Here is a 13592-nt window from a genome sequence, read left to right as displayed (position 1 = left end):
TGGAGAAGAAATCTTTCCTAATATCCAACCTCTGTGGCTCTTTGCACATGCAGGTACACTGGTTGTGAGCATGCAGCATGGCCCCGGGCTGCAGGGCTGTGTTTTGCCTTTTGGTGCCTCTGCCCCACCTGACTTGCAGCCAGCAGCGCTCAGCCATCGGATGTCCCCAACTGTACATTGCTTTGTACTGAAATTGCCTAATTCCCAGTGTGTGGTCTGCCTGGAACGCCTGGAAAAGTCTGATCTGGAAAGCATTGGGGATAATGGTAGCAGGGGAGGAAGAGGGAGAGAAGATGATTAAGGAGTGGAGTGTCACATTTTTCCATTCTCAGACAGCAAATGTACGTTTCAGGCTCTTCGTTTAGGCTGAGCTGCTTGGGAATGGGCAGGGTGTCACCTCCAAGCTCTGAGCAGGTAGAAAGTTGGTGGTGGCTGCGTGTGGGTGAATCATATGGAAGCTGGAAAGGGCTGGCAGCTGTTGAGGTGTGCTGGGAGCTGACAGGAAACATGCAGACATGAAAATGTGGGGGATGGAGTTGTGCTTCGTGACCCTTCTGGAGTTATACAAAGAACAGACACAAATTATGGTTTCTGCTTGGGTTGTTTACAGGTTTGTATATACAGGTTATCCAATTAAAAAGAATTCCATATCAGTGAGGTCACTGAAATACGGCTTCAATGCAGTGGGGTTGCCTGCAGTTTGCCCTTGCCTTTCATTCATCCTGCTTTGTGACTGTGAACCCAGTAACGTTTGTTGTACGGTGACTGGACAAGATGCCCAATTTACTTTTGTTCCAAGTATTTTAGTACAAGTGGCTGCAATCCAGCACGTTGTGTCATGCTGAGTTATGTCCCCCTTCTGATGCATCCGATAAATTGGTGCTAAATTTAAATTGGTGCTTTTCTCAAATTGAATAGTTAGTCTGAGTTTCCAGGTGTCCATGATGTCCCAGCACAGGCAATAGCACATCTCAGATGCTACTTCTTGTCTGTCTCTGAAGAATTTCCCTCCATGCTCTTACAGTTGAGAACTTTGCTTGTCCAGGGCAGAGGGAATTTCATCTTTCATTGAGATGTGAGTGAAGCTTAAGGCATCTGTTCTACGTGGACAGAAAACCTCCAGTGGAAGCTAAGCACGTGCAAGTGCCAAAAAGGCTTAATTCTGCAAACACATTATCCAGAGAAGGAAATAATTTTCAGTATATTTGATTATAAAACTGTTCAATTTCAAACTCAAATGAGAAACTAGAAAACCTTAATTTGAACTTTGGGCAAATTGGTGCTTTGCTGGTTACTTTTGGTTACTTTTGGTTACTTTTGGTTGCTTTTGGTTAGTTTGGGTTACTTTTTCTGGTTAGTTTAAGAAAAAGAACCGATCAAATCTTTGCTGAATATACAAATTAAAAAGGCACTTTCAAAAGAACCTCTGTGACACAGGAGTGTTGATCCCATGGTAAAACAGTGGTACTCGTGCCCCTTAATTACTGCGCAGTCCCACTTGTAGCATGGGGGAGGTGTGGGTAGAGCAGCCAGAACTGAACTGCTGCTGACCTGCCTGGAGTAACCATCAGCAAATCTCCTTCATTTGCAGCTGGCTTTGTGCTCCATTCATGGAACAGGACAGGAATTGCCCATGGCCCCGGGGACAGAGGTGGGGCTGGAGTTGTGGTGGTTGTGTGCAGGGCCCTGGGAGAAGCCAGCGGCTCTAGGAGCAGCAAAGTGCTTTGGGGTCAGATGCAGAGAGTGCCTGAGCAGTGCAGAAACGTCTCCCAGGGCTGAGGTACTCTGAAGGGCTCTAGCTGGGTGCTTTTGGAGCCTACAATGAATTGCATTTCAGCTACTTGGCTCAGAGGTGGTGTTGCAAAGCTTGGGTTGCTCTTCATGTATCTGGCATGAGCGTGGTATGGTCAGGCCTGACACATAGGTCCTCTTTCTGCCACCTGGGAACTGAGCTGCTTCTCTTGCAAAATTATAGGGCTTGGGTTTAAGTGGGAGAAAAAGCAGCAGGCCAGAGTGCTAGTTCCTATTGGAAACCAAATTCAAGGAGACCTTAAGGACTTGTACAAAAAGAAGCCATGCTACATTGCAATAGGCAGATGTTTTCCATATGTTGTTCGAGTGAGACTTAAATATATTTGAAGCAGGCATGTACAGCGATGTGAAGTTATATATTTTGGTATGAGCCTGGGCTTCAAACTGAATTATGCGCAGACATCTTAAGAAAATGTGTGAGAGAGGGTTTTGCATATCTGAGTCTGTCTACAGTCGACTTTCTCTGGCTCCTTTCTATTCCTGGAAATGGCATCCTTAACTATTTATGTTCAAATTTACTGTCATGCACATTTAGCTCTCTTAATAACCAATTATTCTTTCCATATGCTGCTTATTTAATTTGAAAGTCTGAATCTCAGAGAAGGAAAAATACAGCTTTTATGTGCTTTCTAGCCTTCTTTGTTTTTTGTTTTTTTAAATCCATTTAAATCACAAGTGTTGAGTGTAGGACTCAATGGAGTATGATCCAAATCTGAAAGCTTGCAAGCAACCCTCTCCTGGTATTGTGTTGGGAATGAAAATCATAATGAATAGGAAATAACTTTATATGCATTGTTATACCTGCTGTGATTTGCTCCATTTGGGCCACGTACTGGGCTCCTTGGGCCAGCCCACAGAAATCAGAAACTCAGGGAGTGGTGGCACTGGCACAGGTTGCCCAAGGAGGCTGTGGATGCCCCATCCCTGCAGGCATTCAAGGCCAGGCTGGATGTGGCTCTGGGCAGCCTGGCTGCTGGTTGGTGACTCTGCATATAGCAGAGGGTTGGAACCAGATGATCATTGTGGTCCTTTGCCACCCAGGCCATTCTATGATTCCTCCTGTGTATTCCACACTGCCCGGTTTGTGCCGATGACTGGTCCTGCTGCTTCCAGGTGGACGCATATGGTCCAGGCTGCTCCCCAGCCACGCAGCACTGCTGTGCAGTAATGCTCTCCTCTGCTCTGTTGGCAGGGAACTCGCTGCTGCTGCGTGTCCTGCCTGCCCTATATGAGAAGCAGCCACAGCCGATGGCGCACCGCCTGCCCGAGCTTCTGGCACTGATGGGCCACCTGCAGCCATCCGAGCAGCAGCACCTCCTGCGGCTGCTCCAGCTCATGGCACGGAGGAAAGAGCTCGGGGTAAGGCTGTGAGTGGACGAGCTGCTCGGTGCTGCACCTCTTTCTGGGGGGTTTATCTCTTTCAGATGGCTTGGTGAGCTCTGACTGCTGGTGGCTGTCTCAGCTGGAGTCCACAACAGAGCTTTCCTGTGGTTTGCCATAGAGTTTCATTAATTCCATTCTTTAATTCTATTCCAAATTCTCCATCCGGTCATAAAGAACATAAACGTTGTGGTCCAGCAGTCGTCGTTTTTATAAACTGGGACTGTCTACTCTACTATTTGGCTCTTCCTCTGTCAGTTGGATTGCAATTCCCATCATTGCACTTCTGTTAGAATTGTATGAACATATCAAGGAAAGCTAGAATAAGTTAGGAACCGATTAAGAGCGAGGTGAAGATTAATTAAGGCACTATGTGTCACGCTCTCAGAATGGCACAACATTCACAGCACATTTGAATAAGACAAAGCTTTGCTAATTTATTAAGTCTATAAAACCTTTCTAAAAGAAGAATCAGCAGTGGTTAATGCCTCCCTCCAAATAGCTGAGGAAGCTTTATCATAACGTGCTGTCACAGATGAAATAGAGCTGCCTTTGGAAGCAAGAGACCAAAGAACCCCATGTGGCCATGGAGGGGCTCTGCTGGAGCCAATGTGTCTGAGGCCACTGTGTGCCACTGCTGCGTCCTGGCTGGGGACACCGGGGCTGCTGCCCCACTGGGACATTGGTATCTGAGCCAAGAGATGCACAAGGGAGGATATGGAACCCAATGCCATGCTATGGGAAGTTGGTGGAAAGTCTCACCAGTCTGTTCTGAAATGCATTTATGCACATCCCTCAGTTTCCCTGACCCAGAGGTGTGTTAGTAGACATTTAGCAGCACAGGTATGAAAGAATCCTTTAGTAGGAAGTGGAACGTGCTCCGTCCTGCCTGTGAGATGTTTGAAGGTCTAAGCCCTTGGCCTCTTGAAAACTGTGTTGTTATAAGCAATGCCAGCTTGCCCGTGGCATTTTCTGTGCAGCAAGGAGCTAGCCTTTATTTTTAGCTCTGTGCCCACTCTTAACCTTGTCAGGTTGTTTAGTTCCTGGGGGACACAAAATATTTTTTTTACCAGTACTTTGATTTACTGTATTGTTAGGGATGACTAAGACCTATGCTGTTTTAATCCTGTAAGTATAGAACCTAAAGCAAGAGAAATGTTGGTGAGGGGGTTGAAGGTTTTTTTGGGCCTTTTTTTTCTTAACAATGGAGTATTTTCTTACTTATATATGCATAACTGTAATATTTCAAGGCTACAGCTTACCCTTCTTCCATATGTTGAGCTGAACTTCTGTTGACCTCAGCAAATAGCTATGTGCAGAGGTCAGTGAGGGTGAAAAGCTATTCCACTGAATCAAAGTCTCACGGTCTGCTTCTAGCCCTCCAATGTACAGCGCCTCTTTTTGTTGTATATATTCACCATTCACAAATACGTCCACAGCTTTCTTCTTTTTTTCTTTTTTTCTTTTTAAATAGGTGCTGAAAGAATGTATTCTGTGTCTGTTGGGGCTTGTGAGAGACCCCAACCATAGTGACATTATCCTAAACATACTGACAGAAGTATCTGGCTATGACCCAACGGCCTTGGCTGCGTTTCTTCCAGAGCTAAAAGAAATTGGTGAGAGTTTCCCACATTTGATTGGGCAAACAGCGAAGATCTTTGGGGCTGTTGGACTCGTTGATGAGGTAATTAGGAAACTAAAGGGATGGGCTGGTTGGTTCAGCACACGTGTTTTCTTGTTTGTCTGCTTCTTTTGTTAAACCTTATGCTAAATATTCTGGAGTAACCAGAGAGCATCCTACCAGAAATGTCTCCATGGTTTGTAAGGTGGCAGTATGTCTAGAATGTGGTATCATTATTACTAGAGTGTAGTCTCTTTATTACTGCTCCTAATTAACAGTGCATCTGTTCTCTGTGTGAATACGTTCTATTTCTATCATCTTTTTCGGAGTGGCTAAAGCTCCTAGTTGATAAATGCACACGGCTGTCGTTATCCCAGCAGCTTAGCTCAGATTGCAGTGTCTACAGTAAGAGAAATGAAAGGCAAAGAAAAGGAAAAAGAAATATTTTGCAGCCCCTTGGTATGATATTGAATTTTAAGTGCATATAGCCTTCAGGAATGTTGTAAGCATGTGATGAAATATGAACTTCCTAATATCATGTAATCCAGCTATTTTGGATTTGTAGCCAGAGTTAATTGAATACTTCTGACAAATGTCTGTATAATGGAAGTGCCCAGAGGCGGTGCTGGGCTGAACCTCATCTTGGGAACATCTTCATGTTAATTCAGCTTGGGGTTTGACCTTGTGGGAGCCCTGTGCTGTACAACGATGTACAGTGGCAAACTCCTAAAAGCTGTTTCATGACCTCTAGGACAGAGGTATGAATTTGCAGTGGGCTTCTTGCTTCCATCGTAAGTATGCAGTGCGGAGATGGAATGATGTTCACCAGAGCCACGTGTTGCAAACAGGCTCGGAGTGTGGTCAGCACTGCTGGGCAGCCTGGGCCCAGTGTCTGAACTATTGGGTGTCCCAGGGCACCACGCTGTCCTGGCTTATATCTGACATACCCTGATTTATAATGAGATTTGGGTTTCCATTCCCAGATACAAGCTTACTGTCTTTCCTTGCTAGCAATAGATGTTTTCCTTCTGCCTCAAATCAGTTCTATGAAGGCAAAACTAATGCTCTGAAATCACAGAGTTTTGGCTAAATAAGTCAGGCTTTTATGGCTGTGATAAAACTTGGCTGCCCAGGCAGAAAATGAGTAGTATGTCGTAAGTTGGACCATTTGTGGAGTGTGACACTGAAGCCTGCCACACAGTGACATGGATAATTAATTTCTGCGGAGCTGAATTCCACCAGCCCCTGGACTTTGTGATCCTTGTGCCAAATCAAGGGAGATTTTTCCCCACATAGGCTGGAGAACACAGTCCTGTGTATATAGACAGGGCTCAGTCCCTCTCTTCGAGGTTTTAAAGACTCCAAGAGCTGCAGTGGGCCATGTTTATTTCTGCATTCAGCAGAATATTTCATAGAATGGCCTGTGTTGAAAAGGACCACAGTGATCATTGAGTTTCAACCCCTTGTTATGTGCAGAGTCACTAACCACCAGACCAGGCTGCCCGGAAGAGTACGTCTCTCCTATTTTAATCCATTGCTTGGTGCAGTTGCACGTAGCTTCCCATGGCCAAACCTGCATGGGATAACTGTCTCTGGGCACTGCTGTGCAGATCAGGCACCTTAAAAGTAGGGAAAAAGCCTTTGAGACTGAATTCACTGATCTACTGAGCATCGCTCACTGCAGCACAGGCGCTCAGCCTGCAATTAGATAAGCAGAAACACATCTGGCATCACGAAAGCTGGACGAGCCTTAAAGGTTCAGCTGATAAAAATGAGTGCACCACAAGAAAGTATTGAAGTTCTACTCTGACTTAAGTGGAACTGTTGTGTTCCAGGCATCCCTGCTGCCAGCTAGCTTACGTAGGTCGGGTCCAGCAGGGTGTGTGAGCAGCAGAGCAGTCCCAGAGGGCTGTTCCCTAAGCCAGACACCATGGAAGTGCCTTTTGGAACTCCTCTGCTGCTCCCCTCATCCTGCCCCAGTGCTGGGGCTATGGACGTGAGCCCCCACCTGCAGCCCCTTTCTGGCCAAGCAAAGCGAGTGAGAAATGAACGGTAATGGTAGGGTTGGAATTTTATTTGTTGATATTTGATTTCACTGGGAGGCTCACTTGGCAAAAAGAAGTGGCAAGGATTGAGGGTTGGCCCTTTAGAGCATAGGCTGCAAACACAAGCAGAGGGTCCAGTGGGCGAAGCTGAAATCAGACCCTGTTCATTGGCTGTAAATTAGTGCAAAGCAAAACCCCACCTCAGGGCACAGCTGGGTATTTCAGATTCATTCCTCCAACAAGTGTGTGTTTTAAGCCAACTGGAAACTGGAGCTCCTTCTGCCTCCCTGTCATCTCTTTGGTAGTCTCCCCAGCCCAGATTTCAGGTACAGCACAGTGCTTGGCCACACCTCACCAAATGGCTTGGATCCTCACCTCCCAGCAGACAGAGTGCCAGAAAACGTGAGAGATATCTGCAATATCTGCAAGACACACAAAATCAGAAAACACCCGCAGCTCCCAACAACAACGAGTTCTGTCCAAATGGGCTTTCTGCTTTTTTTTTTTTTTTTTTTGCTTTTTTTTTTTTTGCTTTTTTCTTTTTTGGGATAAAAAATTGCGACGGAGATAATAACGGCTTTCATGTCGAGCTGTTTTGCCGTGACTCTGTTTTGTTTAACAGTTACACATGACATGGCTGGCGGGGTTTATTGTTCTTTCAGCTCGCTCCAGGCGAGCAGCAGCGTTGCAGCGGGCTGGAGGAGCTCCAGCTGGATCAAAGCGACACGGCAACGCTCAGAACTTCTCTTCCAGTTACGTCTGCTGCGCAGTTTGTTTAGGAAACAGAAATGTGTTTTAAATGTTAATTGAGCCCGTGTTTATCTCTAGGAGGGAGGAATGTCTTCTAAATAAGTTAGGGAATATTTACCCAACAGCCAGCCTCCTTTGAGCCATTGAGAAAAAGGCTCCGCCGCAGCTCCCAGCCCACCCCACAGTACCTGCACTGGTTCTGCATGGGGCTGAAGGGCTCTTCTGACTGCTGCACCGTTCCTCTGTGCCATGACACAGGGCAGCCATTTGCCTTTAGTTTGGAACAAGTTGACTTTTTTCACACAACACGTCTCTCACAGCTCTCAGGTGATGTCCTGCCAATGTCTCCCGTGTGCTTTTATGGGCCTGCTGCGCTTGGAAGCCAACCTTCAGTGGTGTTTTCTCTCCTGTTACATGATTCTAGAGGAATTTGGAGTTTCTTCTGAAATCCAAGGCAATACTGCTCTTGCCCTGCAGCGTAGGGAGGTTGCATGTGATGCGCTGCTTCCCCTCCTTACCTGCTAATGCTTGGTAAGATGAGAAGCCTTTATTTTCCTAAAGTGCCTTTGCATGCATTTTGGCACAGGTTCTAATAGCAAAGTTTCTCCCAGTTTCTGTAAGGATCTGCTGGGCTGGAAGGTGTTTGCTCCAACCCAAGCCCTGCTGTCCCACTGGAGGATCCAATATGAGCTGCTGAGCTACTGGCTTCTCCTTCTGCTGCTTCTGCCACTCAGGTGTTTTCAGCACATTGGAACCCAAACTGCTTAGGACAATTATAATAAAACACAGAAACCCCCCATGCATTTCTTTATCTTTAGGGCTTGTGTTTTAGTATGAGAATTTGCACATGTGCACACAAAAATAGTTGGAATTGGATTTGTGTGCACTTGCCAAGCAGAGATAAGGTATCTTTGTTAGAAAATATCTGTGCTTTTTTAGATTAGGATCTGAAACAGCCCCTTTCATCCTAGTTGGCAAGGAATGTGGTCCTGTGGGTAAATTGCTCCACAGAGCTTTGGCTACAAAGGGCATATCAGACTGCAGTGTGTGGCATGACTGATAGGGCTGCCAGGCAGAAGCTCACCACCAGTGGTGAGATCTTATGATGAAATCTCATGTTAAACTCCTCTTTGCTGCAGTGTTGGTCTCATCTAAGTGTTGCACTGCAGTGCAAGGAGAGCTGCTGTGATACACATATGTGATATACAGGATGCTTGAACTCCTCACCATCAGCCCACGTCTGAGGGGGCTGCAGTGGTACCCAGGACACTGCAGTGCTGAGCTTTGCTGGGATCACTGCTAAAGGCTGGTTCTGGGGGCAATGCTACATGCAGCAGTGGATCCAGAAGGGAAGTCGCAATCAGGAAACATATTTGTGCACTGGAAAAAGAGGTATTGGCTGCTGGCTGTGTGCTCATCACAGCTGGGGGCATGCATGGAGCTGGTTGTAACTGTCTGGTTGCTCTAGAGTGCCTGGAGCTGCAGAGGGCAACGTGGGCAAGGCAGTGACCTGGACACATGCCCATTCATGCAGTGGAGCCACAACAAAGACTCCAAGATGGAACCAGCCATGAACTGTGTGGCACAGCCCTGAGCACAGGGTCTGCTCCCCGCTGAGCTGGGGGCACATGAGCACAGCATGTGCCTGCATTTGGCCTCGAGGGGTACCACCCTTCCCTAATGACAGTGCTTTCATTAGCAGCATGCACACATGTCCATGTGTGCCCAACGTGCACACAACCCACCTTGCATGAGCAAACACTGCATTTGTTTGTTTAGAGTTGTTTCTTTTTATCTCCTTGTGTTGTCCAGGAGCAAGCCAGGAAGTGCCTGATGTATTTGGTGAACCAGCTGGCCAACATGGAGCACTCTTTTCACCACATCCTTTTGCTGGAAATTAAGAGTCTCACTGACACGTTCTCTGGCATCTTGGGCACCCAGAGCAGAGACATCTACCGCATGAGCAACAGCTTCACTGCCATAGCCAAGCTCCTGGTCAGGCAGCTGGAGAACAGCAGCTCAGCATCAGCCAGGTAGAGCCGGTGGGTGTGACAGGGCTGTGTGAGCCACTAGGAGCTCCTGGGAGCTGCCATGTTGCTATTTGCAAATTGATCTTGATTATCCCTTGTGTTTTGTTGTAGTTGATGCACATTCTGCTGTTGGATTGCATTGGTTATAGGTCTGTGTGCAAGCTTACCCTTACACATAATGGACAGCACCTCTGTCTGTAGAAACAACTTAAGGCTGTAGGGATGATCCCCAGGTGCCTGCAATGCCAGGTGCTTCTGCACATCACATGGCAGCAGCTGTGTCATTGGCACTGGAGAACAAAGAAGCTGTTCAAGTCTGAGCATTTCCAAAAGCACAGAAAGGAAGCCGTGTCCCACATCAGCAGACATGGGCAATCTGCAAGGCTTCCTTTCAAAATAAACCAGTGAAGTCAGGCTGTGCAACTATCGTTGGGTTTACTCTAGAAGATAACCACTGAGGCTGAGAAGAACAATGGCTGGCACAGCTCTGTGACATGGGTTTACTTAAAGAGCTCTGAGTAAATATCCTGAACTTGTACCCAACTGCTGTAGCAATCAGCTTCTCCAAATCTCTGTCCTAAGATTAAAGCATGGGGAGCAATGCTGTGGTTGTCGCAATAAGGATGTAGGTGTCACTTAGATAGCTGGTAGCAGTCACTTTTAATTAGGGAGAGACTTATCATTGGCATTGTGTACACTGACGTGGGTCAGGAGGGCACAAAGGGGATACTAATGCTGTGATATAAAACATAACAGATGTCAGAAAACTCATAACCATGAAGGACAGCCTTGGAGACAGACGTAGGGCCGGAGCCAAAACATGGAGGTCATCTGAGAAACAACTAATTGGTATCCTGGAGGGTTAGAAATGAGAGAGGAGAGGAGCCCTGCTGGAGCCACTCGTTTTGCAGGGCTGGGAGAAACACGCAAAGCACAAGGATTGTGCCTGCTGCCCAGGACTGGCCATTTGATTTGCAGTAGAAAAATGATGCTATTTGCTAATATGCTGTGGTTTTCCTATGCCTTGTTTAATGTTCTGCATCTATCATTTATCCAAAGCACAGGAAAAGGCTTTTGTTAAAGTGTTATTGTCCCATTTCTCTATAAAACACCCCTTAGTTAAGGACTTGCTTTGCTGAAAAGTAGAAGCTACTTGGTGTGTGCGTGTGTGGATGCAGATGCAAAATACTGCACTGTGTGTGGAGCTGCGGGAGGAGAGGGCAGGGCAGAGCTGTGTCTGCTGTGGAAGGAAATTAAAATACCATTTCAGGCCTATATCAAGCATAGCATCAGCTAACCCAGACAGGAGCAAGTACTGAGCAGCAAATTCAGGCTAAAATGAGGGACCTCCACTGATTTACAAAGAGCTGCTTCTGATTTGTGCTGATGTTCAGTGGGAACGACCCAGAGGCTGACATGGCAATCTGTGCTGGCTGCAGTGCTGCTGCCATTTCTGCTGCAGTGCTTCAAGGATCAGCAATCCAGAGCAGTTGTGTTGTGGAAGGAATATAAAAGTTTTAAAATGTGTGGCTGGATTGCAACCATTCCTTCCAGAATTGTATGTTTACATAAGAAGAAACTTATTTCTTTGGAATGACGGCTCACTTGGAGTTGTTTGACACTGGGAATTTTACATGCATTTAGCAGAGAGTGTAATTAAAACCATGTGATGCTCTACTGCAAGTTGTTCCATCTCAGAGGTGCTTTTGAAGAACACATACAGAGTCTTAACGGGCAGATCCAACCAACAAGTGTAGCACAGTCAATTAAAAGTAGGCAGGAAAAGGTAGGAAGAAAAATTAATGTTTGCAAGCCATCATTCTGGGTAAGGACTGGGGGGGTAAGAGATGGCAGCAGTGCTGCTCAGGTTAGCAGCAGCTGGAGGTACCTTTCCTTCCTTGAGCACATGGTGTCGTTTTAGCATTCATTTACTTTTCAGTTGCCTTTCATTTTCTGCAAGGTAATTGGTTTCTGGCAATATTTGGAAGCTCCTAATAGCTTCCTCCCCATGAGTGGAGGCAGGTCCTGAGCTGCAGCCTCTCCCTGCCTGCCCCATGCCATCCCACCATGCCTTGAAAGCTGTGCATTAATGCATCACAAGGACCTGTGCTCTATCCATCCACACTGCTTCCCAGCAGAGCTGCATCTGGAAGCCATCCCATCCCTCTGTGTTTTCAGTAATTTCTATTTGTGGGCACTCTTCTGCCCACTTGAAGCACAAGATGGGTGATGCTGATATTGGTGACAGTCCAGACAAACGCTCTTTAAATTAATATATCACTCTTGATTGCTGAGTTAGATGGCTTTCTAAAGTTCTCTAAAGAGAGCCTGACAGCAATGGAACAATGAGAAGCACAACAGCATTGAGGGTTTTGCAAGCAAGGTTCCTTGTGACCCATGATAGGTCTGTGCATCCTTTCCCTCTTGAAACCAGTCCGAGCTTTGGTGTAAGCTGATCCCACTCCAGCAACCTCAGCAATGTACCAAATGCCTTTTGCCAAGATTTCAAACAATAGTTTATTTTACTGTTGCTGCAAGGGGAGGCCGGCAGGAAGGGCTGCCAGCATCCCGTTGGGCACAGTGCAGGGGCTTTGCTGCACTCTTCTGAGGCGCTTTTGTCTTCCTGGGTGCTGAGCTGGTATGTGTGAGAGAGCAAGTGGTTGCTGGAGGTCCTGGTATCAGCCAGGTCAGTGCTAAGGTGGGGTGCAAGGTGTGGTGATGAGCTCTGTATTTATTAACATATTGCTTTCTTGATGTCTTTCTTTAGCGGATGCGTTCTCTTGTGTTTCCTTTGCAAAGCCATCAGGGCTCAACTGGAGAATGCTGGAAAAGAATCATAGAATCATTTGTGAATCATGGAATCACAGAATGGCCTGGGATGAAAAGGACCACAATGATCATCTGGTTCCAACCCTCTGCTATGTGCAGGGTCACCAACCAGCAACCCAGGCTGCCCAGAGCCACATCCAGCCTGGCCTTGAATGCCTGCAGGGATGGGGCATCCACAGCCTCCTTGGGCAACCTGTTCCAGTGCCTCACCACCCTCTGGGTGAAAAACTTCCTCCTAATATCCAACCTAAACCTCCCCTGTCTCAGTTGAAGATCATTTCCTCCTGTCCTGTCACTAGAAGAAAGGTGCTGGTATGAAAGTCCACTCTTACTTCCAGCCACCATCAAGGTTTGCTGGCTTGGCTCCATCATTCACAAAGCCATCAGCTCATCCATCCCCACTCGGGGCTTTATATACACACATGTATGTGCAAAAAGCTTGCCTTAGCACTCATCAGAGCAATGTTGAGAGAGCTGCTGGGCTGGCATCTTTCAAATGGACGAAATCTTAGAGTCATAGAATGTGTTGAGTTGGAAGGGACCTTACAAAGTCATCTAATCCAACTCCCAATCCTGTCCCACGTCTCCAGAAGGATTTCTTAGCAAAGGTCATACTACAGTTCCTTATTAGAATACTTCTTTCAGAAACGCTCTGCAGTGTTAATCTGTTGTTGCCTGAATTAAAAACCAAACAGGACAAAACTTGCTGAGTCCCCCGAGAGGAATCCTGAGCTGCCTTTATCGAGACAAACAGCACGCTCTGTGATGCAGTGCTCGCAGTTGTTTTCTTCAAATGTGCTTTCTTTCCACAACTGCTGATTTGCAGTGTTTGAGACTTGTTAAGGGGCTTCCCAGCTGTGAGCACGACTTGCTGAGATGCAATTGCTTTGAGGACGGTGTGTTAAAATCCTTGTTTGTGGCTTTTCTATACCCGTGTTTCGCGGATTGCGCCACTGCAATGTTTGCTCCTAAGGTGGAGAAGGAAGCCAAGGGGACCAGAAGCAACACCAGCTTGTTTCAGAACTCCGGGTGGAATTATTGAGAACTTCTCCTGATCCCATTTCTTTCCATGTGTTGAGTTCCAAAACATGTTTTTTCTTACTCAGAGTACATTAAGTTAGTACC

At 46.6% G+C, this 13592-nt stretch overlaps 1 protein-coding gene across 7 annotated transcripts in view; it reads left to right on the top strand.

The window, feature by feature from the left end:
• Positions 1-13592, top strand: part of VEPH1 (ventricular zone expressed PH domain containing 1) — a 53880-nt gene that overhangs the window by 19656 nt on the left and 20632 nt on the right. For 6 of the 7 annotated variants that reach the window (XM_042820641.1, XM_042820642.1, XM_042820639.1 and 3 more), the window contains 3 exons: positions 3005-3171; positions 4667-4876; positions 9421-9641. In XM_042820641.1, the coding sequence (XP_042676575.1) occupies positions 3005-3171; positions 4667-4876; positions 9421-9641 (598 nt within the window). Of the gene's footprint in view, positions 1-3004; positions 3172-4666; positions 4877-9420; positions 9651-13592 lie in introns of all 7 variants that reach the window. The other variant, XM_042820645.1, reaches the window with a different exon arrangement.

Source organism: Centrocercus urophasianus, unplaced genomic scaffold (assembly GCF_019232065.1).
Source record: "Centrocercus urophasianus isolate 14NV4802_14NV808 unplaced genomic scaffold, USGS_Curo_1.0 seq_19, whole genome shotgun sequence".
NCBI lineage: Eukaryota > Metazoa > Chordata > Aves > Galliformes > Phasianidae > Centrocercus > Centrocercus urophasianus.
The sequence above is the reverse complement of the archived record's forward strand: the minus strand, read 5'-3'. Positions and strand labels throughout refer to the sequence as shown.